Raw genomic sequence first — 16141 nt, forward strand, 5'->3', positions numbered from 1 at the left:
TCCTGGCTGTCAAGCTTTTTTTTCCATCCCATAACACGCCAACAATTCAAAATCCTGAATTCATCCCAGCCCATGTCCCAAAATTGCACATTAAAAGATCTTTTTCAAGCGGACTCTATTAAGTCTTTGAAGAATGCAAACAAGAGTACCATAACTCAGAAACAACAGACTCCAGTCCTGCCAACTCAGACACTGGGACCTACACCCCAGTAACGTTACCTTTGAAATCGTGTTACGCACATACTAGGGCACAAAAGGGCAAGTCTCTAGGACCGATTAGGCCATACAGGCCTCTAAAGCTGTAACCCCACACGTGTATCACACAGATAGGAGCCAAGGAATGGAACAGACTATGGAAGGATATAGCTAAAACGCTGTGAAGCATACCCCAGAGGAAATCATTCTATAAAATCATGTTCCAATGGTACCTAACCCCAACCCACCAGCACAAAATGTTCTCTGCAACCCCAGCCACTTGCTGGAGATACTGAAAGGGAGAAGGAATATTTCTGCACATATGATGGGACAGTGCACTTGTACAAATCTTCTGGAAGGAAAACCCTGGCCACATCAGAAGAACCCTAGAATATTCCCTCCTGACACAACCAATCACAAATCTCCTTTGGATACTACCCCGCAGGATGAATGGAGTAACTAGCTCAGATAGGAAACTCTTTCTTAATATGACTGGGGGGGGCCAAGCAACTCATAGCGCTACACTGGAAAAAGAAGCAGTCACCACTGGTAGCCCTCTGGTTCTATAAAATGGGGCAAATACTTGTCTCATAGACTACATGGAAAGGTTGGAATGCCAATACTTTTAACCCCAACGTCTCAGAGCTCTGCAACTCAACTGAACCTATAGTTCCCAGCTCCCTCACACTGTAATAGAACCTCTTCCAGATTGGGACGGATGCAGCAATAGAGCCCCCTGAGACGCACGGGGGGGGAAAGCCCCTGGGAGGAGCACCTCCAATGAACTCACACATCACTCTGCACCAATCAATATGTCTCTACACATCTCTCACTAGACAAGAGAACATATCTGGCTAGCATCCTCAAACAAATATACCTACTTCAACACATGAACGTAGCAGGCACCTCTCTTACCACCTACCTGCCCCACCCCAGTTGTCTTCACTGTTATTGTTTACCCTGATTATATTACTCTTTTTCACTGGCTGATAGCGTGAGGCCAGCAATCCCACTTGTATGCATCCTCTGAACTAAGACCTCACAAAGCTCTGGTCTAAAAAATGTACCGAATTTTATTACCAATGTTCTTATTTCAGCAAAACTCAATAAAAAGATTTAGAACTAAATAAAAATATAAATTGTAATCGATATTCTTGTGAATTAAATAAATATTTCATTATTTGTGTACTTGTCAGAAGAATGCTTGTTTTGCGATTTAGATAACTGAAGAAGCTTAGACCAGTGTCCCCAGCTTCCCGCAATGACTTACTGAATGTCCCCACATTACAGTCATGATTCATTGGGGGTCTTTGGATTCCAATAATGATTAATTAGGGTTCCACATAAGTCAAAAGGTTGAGAACTACTGAGCTACTGCAATGACAGAAGGCCAAGACAAGACATTTGGAAGAGAAACTGATTTACCCATATGGTTCTTTCAGTCCCGACAGGGTAGAGCTCACTTACAGTGGCTTCTCTCCTCATTGTCAGTCAATAGGTTTCCGGACTACACCGCTGGCAGTATGCTTAATGAATGGCACAACTCAATATTCAAGGGGAAGTTTATAAAGGTGAAAGTCAAGAAGTATATGTAGCCATGTTACATGTTATGTTATGAGAACATCTAAAGCGCAACGAATACCCATAGATGACTTGGCGCTAGCTAAATGGCACTGAAGAGCAGCGAGAATGACAAAGTCTAGGGGAGTTAAAAAGCTTTGTCTTTAGCAGTTCCCGAAAAGCTAATAAGTTGGGGACATGTCAGAAATACACTTTGTTGATCAAAACACGCAGACCAATGGAAGTCACAGACTCAGGATACGTTAGTTAAGTAGCGGTTCACAATTGTATACTGTGCAGCACTCATGCGGCAGGTTTTAATAGCTTAAGGTAAGAGTTAGCACAGCGGTTGTTTCAGATCCCTGGTATGTGACCCAAGTGCCAGGACTAATACTGCTGTAATTTAATGGCACAGGGCAGGACATGTAAGGCTGTCATTCACCTACACTTCTAGGTGTGAGCATGACAACGGAAAGTGAGATTCATTAGCACATCCGAAGGTGGTAACAAGAACAGCATCTAAGATATCCTGCACAGTGCTTTGCCAGTTGGCTTTTACTGGTTGCAACAAAAATGTATACATATTGCTTCCTTTTACACTGGAACATACATGGCTTCTAGATGCTGATGCGAAGCTTCATTGCGGGATATAAAAACATATAGCAATTTGCTGAACTAACTTATTGCAAGAAAATAATATCGACTACAGTATAGAGTCCTAATTGCAAACAATATTAACATAAAACTGACAGAGTTTGATTCATCAGTAGTAACTGTGTAACCCCATTCTGTCATTTAGAAGATGATATGCAATGTTTAGTACTTTCTAAATCCATACTATCTTATTTTTCGTCTCATAATCTGATTTTGCCCGGGACAGATGAAATAAGATGAATCTGACATTTTAAGGTAAATTATGATATTTAGCTTATTGCATTATTTTATATACATATATATATATGCATATATATATATACATATATATATATATATACACATATATATATACACATATATATACACACACATATATATATATATATATACATATATATACACACACAAACTGTAGCTATGCATGTATATTGTTTCACTGAAAAAACAAAGGTTAAATGTTATTATATTTAGGTGAAAACATCAATAAAAACATTTTAAACTCATAAAACCACTGAACTTCACTGATGTAACTAACTTGCGCTCTCGTCATGCACAGTGATATCATCAATGATGTCATTTCAGATATCATGATTGATTTAATAGGTGAGGCAATAAGTAATGCATGGCAGGGGTGCAAGTTACATGTACTTCAGTAAACTAACTACTGAATTTCATGTTTTTTTCAAGTTAAAATTGTTATGTTTTCAATTACATTTTCAACCACTATAACGTCAATTTAAGCTCTGTTTTTTTCAGTGAATTTCTGAGGTTTGTTTAATGTAAAGATAGATTATTATTACCATACTTAACTATAACTTCTCTTAAAACATTTATTTTCAGTGAATTTCTAGGGTTTTGGTTTAACAAAGTAAGATTTTATTACAATACCCAACTACGCAAACTCCCTGCCGCATATGGCTTGACCTGTGACCAGGCCTTGTGTCCAACACCCGCTGCCAGCCAAACCCCTGCTTGACAACACTGGTTTGACATTGCGTCCAACCCTCCACCCTTGTATGCGGTGATCCCCCACGGATGGGCAACAACCCAGATTCCAACCTCACATTAGCCACTTAAAAAAAAATGCAGTACCACATGACCCCCTCTAGAATACTGACTAAATCCCAGAGGAGTGTGATGATACAAAAATGTATTCATTTATTTATTTACATTGTATCTCCAGAAAAGCTTTCCCTGAGTGCTTTATTTTGTCCCATAGGGCTCTATTCTTTCAACGTTAATTTCTCTTAAACAGCTGAACAGAATTATATTGAATCACAAAAAGCACACTTTCTTGGTAAGAATTTAGGCCCTCATTATGAGTCTGGCGGTCGGACCGCCGCCATTGGGGCAGTCCGACAGCCCCATTATGACCGTGCTGAAAGCACCACGGTCCGACTGCCGGCACCGTCACTTTTTCGCCAGCTGACAGCTTGGCGATGCCGGTGGTCTTAATCCGCCGGTTACGACTCCAATGTCTGCCAGTTTTTGCATGGCAATTCCACCACCATGCAAAGGCTGGCCGAGACGAACATGGGCAATGCAGGAGCCCCCTAGACAGCCCTGTTGTGCTTTTCACTGCCTGAATTACAGGCTGTGAAAAGTGCGACAGGTGCTGTCGCACCCGATGCACTGCAACATTACAGCCGACTCGATTACGAACCGGCATCAATGTTGCGGGTAGGTTCCAGCTGGGCCAGGGGGCATAAACTCTGTTTCCGCCCACTGGCCCAGTGGGAAACTCATAATAGGGCCAGCGGGCGAAAGACAGAACTGGCGGTCTTCCGACCTAACAAGTTTGGCCGGCTGTCTCCACTGCCCGCCAAACTCGTAACAAGGCCCTTAGTATTATGCCAAATTTTGTGTAATTCTGCTCAGCCATTTTTTCTTTTTCACTGTCTAATTTTCTCTACAGGAATTACAAGGAGAAAAAGTGTATTGTGGCCCACTCGTGTTCTCTGCCCCCGTTTGAAAGATCACCCTGAAACTTTCCAGGAAGGAGGCCCTCCACAGTGTAATATCAATGTATATATCTATATATTTAAGTATGTGTGTGAAATAACACATCACTAATAGTTTGCAAAGCACACCATGCTCAGTACACTAATATCCACATAAAAGTATGGTACAGTGTCAAGCACTGAGGCTGTGCAGTGAGAGCCCAGCGGAGCCTGGAGCCTGTTATGTGACCAGTCTCAGCAATAGGTTTAAGAGCCCGCGCTGCACTCCTGTGCACTCCTTGCACTTCCTCGATTCAGTTACTGTCCTATGAATGATCATGCAATGCAATTTAACCTGCAATATCCTCAGGTCAAAGGTCATGAGATGCCATTTCCAGTGATGTCCGGTGTACGCTAATTATCATTTTATAACTCGGAAAAATTCTACCCCTTTTTGGTCACAAGAAGCTGGCAAGTACGCAGGAATGGTCGACGGAATATACTGATACAGATATTGCTCTTTATAGAATGATGTGAAGTTGAAGCTAAAAAGGCAGCGCAGTGTAAAGTGGTATTTTCACTCAGTTCCGAATATGAGACCACCACCAGATGAGCATCAGTACTAATTGTATAAAGGCACACTGTAAGGAATCGATTTTGCTTAGTTTATAATAGAGCTCTACAAATAGAACACCATCTACCCGTGTTTCAAATTTCAGCTTTTATTTCTAACATGTTTTCCACCGAGATGTGTGTCTGTGCTTTGATGATGGTACAATCACTATCATTTGATATGTTTTCTACTAAGTATTTACACACTTAAAATGACCAGATTGGTCGTGGGCGTCTTTACACAAATGTGACGCCTAAATGCATTGCAAAAACAGAACTTACCTTCATTACACTAGAGGGTGCTTAAACAACAGGGCCTTCAAGTAAGTGCTCGAAATGTGGTAAAATGTCCCATGTCGTACTATGCGCAAAATAACGTTCCCAAATCCAATGGGGCTATTTATTGTTCGCTACAGCATACGTAAGTGCTTTCATCTAATTCTTTAAAAACGAGTTAATACAACAATCGATTTTTGCTATCGAAATATGGGTTCGATCTCTAACAACTACAGAAAACAAACAGTAGCAGATGAGGAAAGCAACATACCAATATATATTTTCCTTTTAAACTAGATAGTATAAATGCGTTTGATGTTCAAGAAACTTTAAAAAAAAAAAAAAAAAAAAACAGAAATCAAGCTTCCCTGATTTTCTTCCTTGCGAGGGGGCCGGCAAGGCTTTGACAATCACACAATTCTTACATCAGGATAATTGGTTTTGTTGTTAAGTACAGACGCCGAATCTTTTCTTTCCTACTCATTGGAACGGTCAGTGCTTGCACTTTTGGTTTAGAAGGTCGACAGCACTCAAAGCCAATTCCGTGTGAGCAAAAAGATGGGGTCCCCTGTAGCTGGAATGGATACTAAAGTGAAGTTCATGCTTGTTTCTTATAAATCTACAGCAGCAAATGTATCGAGTCTGCCAATTTCCTTTTCCCCGCTTTTCAAATGACGAACTAAACACATACATGCAGCCTCACAATGCCACAAACCCCACACTAATCCCCCCTAAAAGCAGTGAATTTTAAAGTAAGAGACTGCATGATTTAGATTGAGAGCTAATAACTTGTTTCCCAGGCAAGACAAAAGAATAGTGGGAAAGTGAGCGGCACAGGGGCACAAATTAAAATTCAATAAATAATTTTGGCAACCCACCTACAAGTCAATGTCTTCATGCCTTCATGACACTGTGCCTACACTGTGGCAGCTTTATAAATAATCAAAACATCCAATAAAGAGATGCTCGATTTTTCAGCTACAATCTCGGAGTATAAGACTGCTTTGTAATTTTCATTTGTAAACCTCAAAGGGAAACTGATTAGAAAATGTGATTCTGTAATACATAAGTGCATCGATAATACATTTAGCTCTTTAAATCAAGACGAGCTCGCCTACTGAGTTTAAAAGGTTGGAATTAAAATAGCGTTGTTGTTGCTATTAAAAGGGAATTGCTCATTGCTTATGTTATCGAGTGTTTCTGCTTGCCCTGCTGAAACCTCTTCTTCCTGCCGAAGACAAGTGGACAGCAATCAAAGGGATATTTAGCGTATGGACATGGCATTGCAAAGTTTTAGCCCTAACAAAATTAATACTTATTTCCTCAGGAAGACAGATCCCCATTGTGGCCTGTCAGTTACCAAGATAGGCACTGGGTAACCTTGCTGCAACGGTAAAGGAGATCGCGAGTAACAAAAAGGGTATAGCCATGCGGGGGAAAAGGGTATAGCCATGCGGGGGAAAAGGGTATAGCCATGCGGGGGAAAAGGGTATAGAAGTTCTCTCCTCCACAGGGGAAGGACTAGGAAAACAAGTTAAAATCTGTAGATTGAGAAGGAAATTTGCAAGACACACAAAAATCTTATGTTTAGAAAAAAAATGTGCAAGACTCCTATTGGGAGCTACGCTGCAGCAATTTGTTAATACTACCATATCGCTATGAAGAAAGCTTTTCCTTATGGCTGGTAGACACTGGTTTAAAGGCGTTATAAACCATGACAGAAAGTAATATTCATGTCACAAATTAAATGGAGCTTCCAAACAGGGTGAAATATTTGCAGGAGTCTACCGCAATTACACTCAACGGTATGATAAGGCAAGCATTACCAGAGCATGTAGCCATGAAGCAACAAAAGGGGAAGCCCAGCATGAGCCACCTCTACTGCACTGAATGTTTTGAAATTGTAAATGTGGTAGAAAACAAGTTGAATAAGCATTTGCAGTGCATTGGGTCTCGCGTTTGCTCGAGTTAAAGCTATTAGCACGGTAAACTCCTAACCAGACTTTTCTTGCCATAAACTGAAAAGTAAAACAGTTTCATGTATGTGAGCCGACGGCCGCCATGAGTGCAAGGCAAACACACAAAAGGAAACAGCAGATCGCTTGCAGTGAAACGTGTCGGCAAAAGTGCTATTATCCATGTAACCATCAAAAGCGCAATCATTCCTTTAACCGGCAAACGTGCAAATATCCATGTAACAGTGTTGATGTCCTGCAAAGCGCTCTACTACTGCTCTTATGTTTTCAGTAGTTGGCTGGTGCGCTCGAGGCTGACTAAACACCGGAAAAGGCATGACATATGCATGCCTTTTACTAATTAAATAAAGGTAATTTTAAAAGATAAGCTCACAAACCAACCAAACTGATGAGCGTGGTAAAAGCCCACAGAGAGATTACACCAGGGACAGAGCACTTTGCGCTCAACCATAAAAAGGGGGAAAATTTAGCCTATTAGACAGCAAATTCACTGTTTGTTGCAAGGCATATTGTGGCTATCATTAATATTGAGGTTCTTGGAGCCAGCCCATTGCTTCACATTAGTTGTTTTTTCTTTTTTTAAATATTTTATTTAATAAAGCAGGTAGACAGGATACATGACAATTCATAGGTACTTTCATAATCACAGAATCCAGCGTTTTTATACAAAGGAAGGAACCAAGACAGAAATAAACACTTTTTGTAATTTCCTAAATCATTTCTAATATCTCTCAAAAAATGTATAAATTCAGTCTGCTCTGCCAATTTTTTTGATATTTCGATGGTTCCCCCATTCTTTGTGCATAAACTTTTTCCTTCAACTTAATTTCTTTCATTTTTTTCTAACAAAAATTCATATGATGGGACTTATGCAGTTGTCCACTTTTCTAGTATTAGAAATGCAATAAAAATAGCATTTTTTGCAGCACAGAAAGATTTAGGAGGGTAGAAATTCCAAAAAAGGCTCCCATGTTATCCGGAACTATAAATACCTGCAATTTTGTACGAAGCCACTGAAAGACTTTCTTCCAGAAATCGACTAAAGCAGGACAGGAAAAGCAAACATGCAGCCAATCTGCCATATTTTGTCTACATCTAAAACTTTCCCCAGAGGTGGAGTGCAACATTTTATGGACGAGAAATGGTGGATCTTACAGCATCCATTTTGACCAAAATTACATTTTTTTTCTCCAATGAGCCACTCTAATGGCTTTATGGGCTCCATACATTGTATTGCTTCCAATACATAAATCGATCTTACAATCTGTGGAAACCTCAATCTTTTTCAAGGTGTTTCGAACTATTTTTACGTATAGTTGGTGCTGAAGTATGCAATACCAACTGCAGACTCCTATTAAGCCCCTGGGTGATTGTGGAGGCTAATGCATCTGTTTATGCAAAATTTTCAGACATTAAGTGGTGAATTTGGACATATTAAAAATATGGTGAGGCAGGGATCACCGGGTTGCTCGTTTTCAACTGATCCCAGGATTTCATAGTCCCAGCCTGTAAAAAAAAAAAAAAAAATTACATTGAAAAATCCCTACCTTTTCCTAATCATTAATACTCCCCGTGCCAACTTGCAAACCCAACAAATCACACTTGCTTATCATGGAGGGTTGAAATTGGGAGAAATGATCTTCTTTAAGTTGAGCATGCCTAAAAGGCACAAGATGGGGAAACTTATATCTAGTATGCTTCGGAAGCCTCAGAATGTTGAGAAAATGGGAAAACCAAATGGCATCTTCTAGGAGCATCAGGTCAAGATAAAAATTATTGTAAGACTGTGTGGTGCTACTGACTGAATAGCCTGGTCTAGGAATGGGACCTGATAATATATTTTTATTAATGGGGTAATGCTAGACCCCGGTCTTCGATGTTTAATGGAGTGTTTCCAGCTTAGTAAGAGGTTTCTCCCCCGACTATACGAAATGGCACAGCATCTGATCTATTTCCCTAATGAATTTTAAGGGGAACTTTAAAGATAACATTTGAGAAAATAAAGAACTGTGGGAGAATCATCATGTTGATTAATGTTGTGCGTCCAATAATTGTTAGGAGGAAGGACTGACGTAGCCAAAAGAGATTTCAAGCTTTTTAAAGAGTTGGCAAATAATTCAATTGTTGTAAATCAGCAAAATCATGAGATACATGTGTGCCCAAGTATCTAATAGGGCATGAAGCCTGAAAATATGGCGGCATATCCATAGGCAAAACAGATTCAAAGCTACTGAACAAAAGGGCTTCCGACTTTGTATGATTAATTCTATAGTTCCCTAGATCAGTAAATGTTTTAATTTTAGTGAATGCTCTGGCAACTTTTTGCTTGTCTGCAGTTAAATACAAAATCATATAATCCACAAACTGTTTAATTTTGGGTGCACCCTGCAAGGGTGCTTTAATCTGAGGATCTAGGAGCAATGCAGTAGCTAGATGTTCGGTAAAAAGTGTGAATAACAACGTAGGCATAGGGGCATTCCTGATGAGTCCCTCGACTAATTGGCAAAGTTCCAGTCGTATGCGAGTTTGCTATGACTTTTGCTTCTTCCTTATGGTATATATTTTGAAGCAACCTTATCAATTACAAGATGGTGAACAAGACGTCCCATCTGAACGAAATCAATGGCTTTTTCGATGTCTAGCATAATAATGGCTGCCTTGACCTTGTTATTGGTGAAACAGTCTACAGCCTGCAACAGAAAATTGTTATTAGTTGAGATTGTTCTCTCGGGTAGAAATCCACACTGGTCTCTATGGAACACTGCTTGTGCTGATGGGTTTTTTCTGGAAGCCAAAATTCTCGAGAATAACTCAATCACTATTCAAAAGACTGAAGGGGCGACATGGACCTGTCCTATCATCCGGTTTCTCCTTTTTCAAAAAACTAACAATTACTGCCTCAGTAAAAGAAACTAGGCACCTCACACCCATTAAGTATTTCATTAAGCAATAAAACAAAAAAATTGTCGATCTGATCCACAAACCTTTTATATAGCTGGGTCAGTAGCCCATTGCTCCCGTAAGCCTTCCCACTGGGGGAGGACTTAATGGCATCTTCAACTTCGGTCAACATAATTAGCCCCACTGCATGTGTGTGAAGTTCTCTACTGAGAATAGGCAATTCAATTGCCCAGAGATAATAGCTAGTTTGTTCTGGGGTGATCGCAGACATGGAGGCGTACAGATTAATAATGTGTGTTACAAAATACCCTCTCTATATCAGCAGGTTGATCAACCATCCAATCCCTGGCCTCATTGTAGACTGATTTAGTGGATGCATTATTTCAGCTTTTCTTGACAGACCAGGCCAGAAACTCCCTGGCATGTTCGCTCTCATCATAGTATTGTTGGAAGCATGTACTCTGATTTATTATTTCATGAGACATACAATGCTCCTTCAAACTCTTTCTGGCTTCCATCATTCTAGCCCCGGAGGCCTAAAAGTAGGATGTCAGATGGGCCCACAGTGCTTGATCTAATTCTTGTTGCAAAGCTAGGTTTTTTCCCCCCTCTCAGCTTAAATATTTGTGACTTGTAGGAGTTAGACTCCGTCTTTCTCATCTATAGAAATCTCTTGGCCTGATCCACCGAGTTAAATATGTGTGCTTAACCCTCGAAGAGAACTTTGAATTTTGATTGCTGAAAGATGCCAGCTGGTGCTCATCGATCAGACCTATAAAATCTCTGCAATGACCTGGCTGCCCAAATTGACATGTCGGAATATCTTTGAAAGGTGAAATTATCTGTGGTCTCTTACATTTCGCTTTTAATGGCGTGCATCAAGATTTGTTCTTTGATCCTAAAATCGCTATAGCTCGCCAAGGTGGTTTTGCTTATTTTGCATTCGATGCTCGTACTGCCAGAAATAGGTTAAATACTGGATGCCTTACCCAGGAGTGCATATTTATTAATGAGGTCTGAAATCAGCTTTGCTACCATTGATCCTTCTTTGTGGTCCTCTGGTATTCCTACAAATCTTAAATTGGAGCGGCATAATTTATTCTCCGCATCATATAGCTTTACTGGAAGGTCCTTTAGTTCAGCTTGAATTTTGGAGGTTCCAGTTCTGTGTTTATTACTTGAATCTTCCAAGTCTGCTACCCTTTGTTCGACCTGAGACATGCTGGAAGAGAGCTGTTGAATGCTAGTATTAATTTGTCCCAGTTGCTCATTAGTTTTTCTATGAGCATCTTCTTGTGACAGTTTCCTCTCTCAAAGCTCCCTTAAGATATGATTCAGTGTCACTTTAATTGATAGCATTAGTAAAAGGTGTACTAGCAGGGCTTGTGGTGCAACTCCCTCCTGAGGTGGGGTGCATTGTGCTGTCATCGGAGAGGCTCCCATCAAATTCAGAATTCCATCTGCCATTTCAGGGTTGGGGTATCAGAATTGTTGGGGGTACCTTCCAGGTTCACACTCTGCCCCCTGACCCCCAGCCGTGTGCTTGGTCTGTCATCTAGTTCTTTTAGACTTCCCATCATGTGTAGTGAGTGTGCTGGCTTGTCTTTAGAGTGATGTGGACTGTTAGGTAAATAATTGTGGAAGACATTCTCCGCATTCACCTGTGATTTAGGATTTACTCTTTGTGGGAAGAGTCCCTCCATCTTTGCAGGAAGCAGACTGAGCCAGAGACTGGTCAGATGTAGCAGAACGGAAACAAATCTATATCCTTCTGGCTTGCGTGGGAATCCACTATCGACATCTTCTTTTGGGGGATTGCCTGTCACAAACTGTGTGGGGACATGGCTTGTTGCATGTCCTTATGTGGTCGAGATTTGTACCCCTGGTTTGCTGCAGGTTGTTTCAACCTCTTATTACTCTTTAAAGTTTTACTTGGAGCACACAGCTTCATTGGTATGCCTCTGGTTGTTCTTTCTTGTCACTCTTATTTGCTTGCTTCTTATTCATATCTCAGCTTGTCAACCTTGTGTCTGTCCCTCTATAGAGCACTGCTTCTTTACAATCTCTATGAATGCGTCATCACAGCTTCAACTGCATGCTTTCCAAGCAATACATTTTTCTTTTGCGTGAAGCACTTCATTAGAGTGTGCATGTTTTTGAGCCATCTCCCTCATGTACATCTCTTGCCCTGCACAGTGTTGCTCTCTTTTGCCCGAATGTTTCTACCCACCCTCCTCTGCCTTGTGCTTGCCTGTGTGTTTTTCCCCACTGCTATGCTCACCTGTGCCATCCCTGCAGCTTTCCCCCCAAACTCAGCATTGCTTTTACTCGCACCCTTTTCCCCCTAGCTTTTGAGTCACTTATAGCCCACCCCCTGTTGGATTTGCATCCACTCTATGTTGCTTCAACGATCCCCACACTCTCCCCCATGTTGCTTTGCCGTTCACCCCCACCGTCCTCTCTGGTACTTCAGCATTCACCCACCATGTATTCCTTTGCCACCCCTCCCTAACTCCACATTCTTCCCCCGCCTTCCCCCTATTGCATCGCCATTCACCCCACCTACCGCAGTGCTGTTCCACCAATACCCTGCCTTCCCCAATGTTCCTTCTCCCCATGCTGCTTTGCTATTCCCCCTCCCCCATGTTGTTTCTGCTCCCCTCACTTGAAAAAAATGCTTCTGTACCCATATCATGCCTGATGCACGCGCCTATAAAATATTGTCATGGCAGTCACATCATAAGATTTTCCATTTTTGTTTTTAAACTTTAGCCAAGCTGCAAAGCTTCAAAGATGCCACGCAGCGTGGCTCCAAATCATTGCAATGCCACTAGGTCACAAAGGAGCGACCTAAATGGTATACCAATGCATGTTACTTAAAAGCCACACCAGAACACTGGATTTTTCATGTTGTACACACATGTAGATAATCCCAAACTTAAAACTATATAGTGGAATATCCGTCCAGGGTTACAAATGGAATGGGAAATTGCATAGACACATGCTATGCAATTACCCCAAGAGCAAGTGCATTTATACCCATGTTTAAAATTGGGACAAGGTTACAATTTTCCATCGAGTCCCCCTTCATGCCTAAGAATGTCCAACAATTCGTGTTGACGTCTGTGCCTTCTAGTTTCACGCATCCTAGGTTTTAAAATGTGAATGTAAGAATTGTTCTGATAACATGTGGTCTTAAAAATTAAAAATGCAGCACTGCACATTGCACAACTGTCTAATTTCCAGCCGGAATTAAATACATGACATGCTTTCAAAAATCATTTTTCACATTATGATATTGCACTTATTTTCAATAAGAACTAAGGACATTTCACATTCGAATGAAATAAGCCCACTGTCAATGGCACTAATCTGAATCCTAAACACCAGTGTCCAGAAAATAAACTGTCTTAAGGCTGGTGCATTCCAGCGCCAATGTCACCAGTTCATACTTTATGCAGAATAAAGACGCAGCATTCAACTCATTTTGAAAACCCTAACAAGGCAGAAGACACATTTATATTTACATTCTGAAATGTTACAATATACAAAGGCGGTATAGATCACTTTGGCAGCCTCTCCTTGCCAAGGGACTCATTACTCGTACTCTGGTTAAGACAAGGCTACTGAAAGGGTCTGCCTCCTCGTTACAGGCTGCCTTTATTACTTTACTCCTGATGTTATTCTATTTAAATCATGGTATTTTAGGGTCACCAAATCACATCTGCTGAAGTATGGTAAAATAAACATCATGCTCACTTCAAAACAGTATTCAGGTCTGTGGAACCACTGAGTGCATTCCATTTACTTGTGTCTTACCAAGTCCTAAAAGGTCGACTGTTGGTTCCGGGGCTTTCTTTGGACTTGCTTTAAAATCTAGTTGTTGTTCTTCTTTCTTTGGAGTCTAGAAAGGAAAATAATAATGAGCTCATTTAATGCATTTTAATATGTGTAATAGCCATCACAGGCCTCATAAAAACTGTAATAGATCCTGAATATAACAAAGAACTGTCTTGTAGGATCACATGTGAAGCTGAACATTGCCGTCTCACCGTTTTCAGAGGCTGTACTTCAAGCGCTATTTCCCTGCATTAATAACAAGCATTTGCAATACAGCGGGTCTCGCATTTGCTGGAGTTAGAGCTATTAGCGTTGTTAACTCCTAACCAGACTTTTCTTGCCACATAAATTGGAAGAAAAAACAAAACAAATGAGCGCAATTGCACTATGTAAAACCCAGTGCGATCGCGCTGAAATTGAAAACCAAAAAACCCAGCGCAACTGTGCTGCGTAAAAAATAAAAAGATAAAGTAGTGCAGAAACCAGGCTGAAAACATGGAGCCTCCTATGTTTTCAGTAGTTGGTCGGTGCTCTGGAAGAGGTGTAAACACCGGAAAAGGCATGATGTATGCCTGCCTTTCACTAATTAAATCAAGCACATTTTAAAAGGCAAGCCCACAAACCAATGAAAGTGACAGGCGTGACGTGGGTGTGGTGAAAAGACCAAAGAGAGATTACAACTGGGACGGAACACTTGTGCACTCGACCCTAAAAATGAAATCATTATCGCTCATTGCTCTATGCAGTGTGACTGCATCATATGATCTTACACAAGTTTTAATCTCTTAAAACCATTATGAACCCATTGAACTGTATGGTCAATCCTGGATTTACTTCCAATATGTCTATAAATATTCTCGTGAGAACCTTACAGTTTTGTCTTTCTTCCTATGTTTAATGCAACCCTTGCTTTCCATCCTGTTCAAACACTCTAGGCACATATGGTGGTGTAAATGTGGCATTTCGATGGGAAAACATAACTGCTAACAGTTTTATGGCGATTTTAATTAAATATTTAAAAAATAAAAACGATTGATATTCACTCTATGAATTCTGGTACTTTTCATCCCTCACAAAACTAGTAACCGGTTTTGACCCTTCAACTGTCAGAAACTTCAGAATATCAAGTATTAAGTGAAACCAATTTTGCGGAACTGGTTAAAAAAAAGTCATGCTTGGTTTCACCCTCCACAAACACTTGTCTGAGTAAAATAAATAAATAAACAGGGAAAGAAAACATGGCAACACCAGTTGCTGTTAGCATCTATTGGTACAGCCTTGTTAGCTATCTTATCAAATAATTGGGCAGGTTTGCTTGAAGGTCTATGAGTACAATTTGCATCACAAGTGCAAGGATATGAAAAAACAGTGCCTTGCTTGAGAAATAACGTTTGCTTTGCCATCCTCTGCTGACAGTACTAGAAGGGCGAATGAGGAAAATAACGCCCGTCATTGCTTAAGTATAATTATCCTATTTATGAAATCACAATCATATACCCAAATGGCATAGATATTCCTAGCACTTAGAATAGCATGGATGAGATTAAATTATTAAAAACATTGTATAGATAACAATAGTTAATAATATGCGCAGTAGTTGGCTTTAGGCATTTCAAGGAATTTTACAGTTCAGATTGATATTAAAAACAAAGATGCTCCCCAACAGCATAACAGTTCGTGAGGGTGTGCGAATTGTATCAAATGTGGTATTTCCCGAAAGGACTGAGAGACTTACAATGTGACCCAAAACAAAAAAGGAATGAATCGCCTCAGCTGTCTGGAGTATAATGAGCAGCAACTTGGATTCAGGTCACTGTTTTTCGTAGCTTCCATCATTTTAAGTACACAATATTTGCATATTTCCGCAAGTGCAGTGGTCATTATGCGCCTTGGGTATTTTTTTCCCCCAGGAAGTTTAGGTTGCTTTGCTTCTTCACATTCCATCCATGTGAAGCCTGCCGTTAATTACTAATTTGGTGACCAGAAAAATACATTAAAAAAAAATCGTGTATTTATTTATTTTCAAACAGATAACCAACTGCCAGCAATGCAGTCAGATTAGCAGTATTTGTAGCATGCACATTTACAGCGATAGGAGAACAGTTGCATACAATGTGGTATCATCTAAGGGGGATCTCTGAGTCCAGGACACCCCAGGGAGGGTGGCGGGGAATCGCACATCCT

General features: G+C 40.5%; 1 protein-coding gene across 2 annotated transcripts in view; it reads right to left on the minus strand.

The window, feature by feature from the left end:
* SMAP1 (small ArfGAP 1) overlaps positions 1-16141 on the minus strand; it is a 677565-nt gene that overhangs the window by 176822 nt on the left and 484602 nt on the right. For both annotated transcript variants that reach the window (XM_069235712.1, XM_069235710.1), the window contains one exon: positions 13937-14021. In XM_069235712.1, the coding sequence (XP_069091813.1) occupies positions 13937-14021 (85 nt within the window). The remainder of the gene's footprint in view (positions 1-13936; positions 14022-16141) is intronic.

The sequence above is a fragment of the Pleurodeles waltl genome, chromosome 5 (genome assembly GCF_031143425.1).
Source record: "Pleurodeles waltl isolate 20211129_DDA chromosome 5, aPleWal1.hap1.20221129, whole genome shotgun sequence".
NCBI classification, from domain to species: Eukaryota; Metazoa; Chordata; class Amphibia; order Caudata; family Salamandridae; genus Pleurodeles; species Pleurodeles waltl.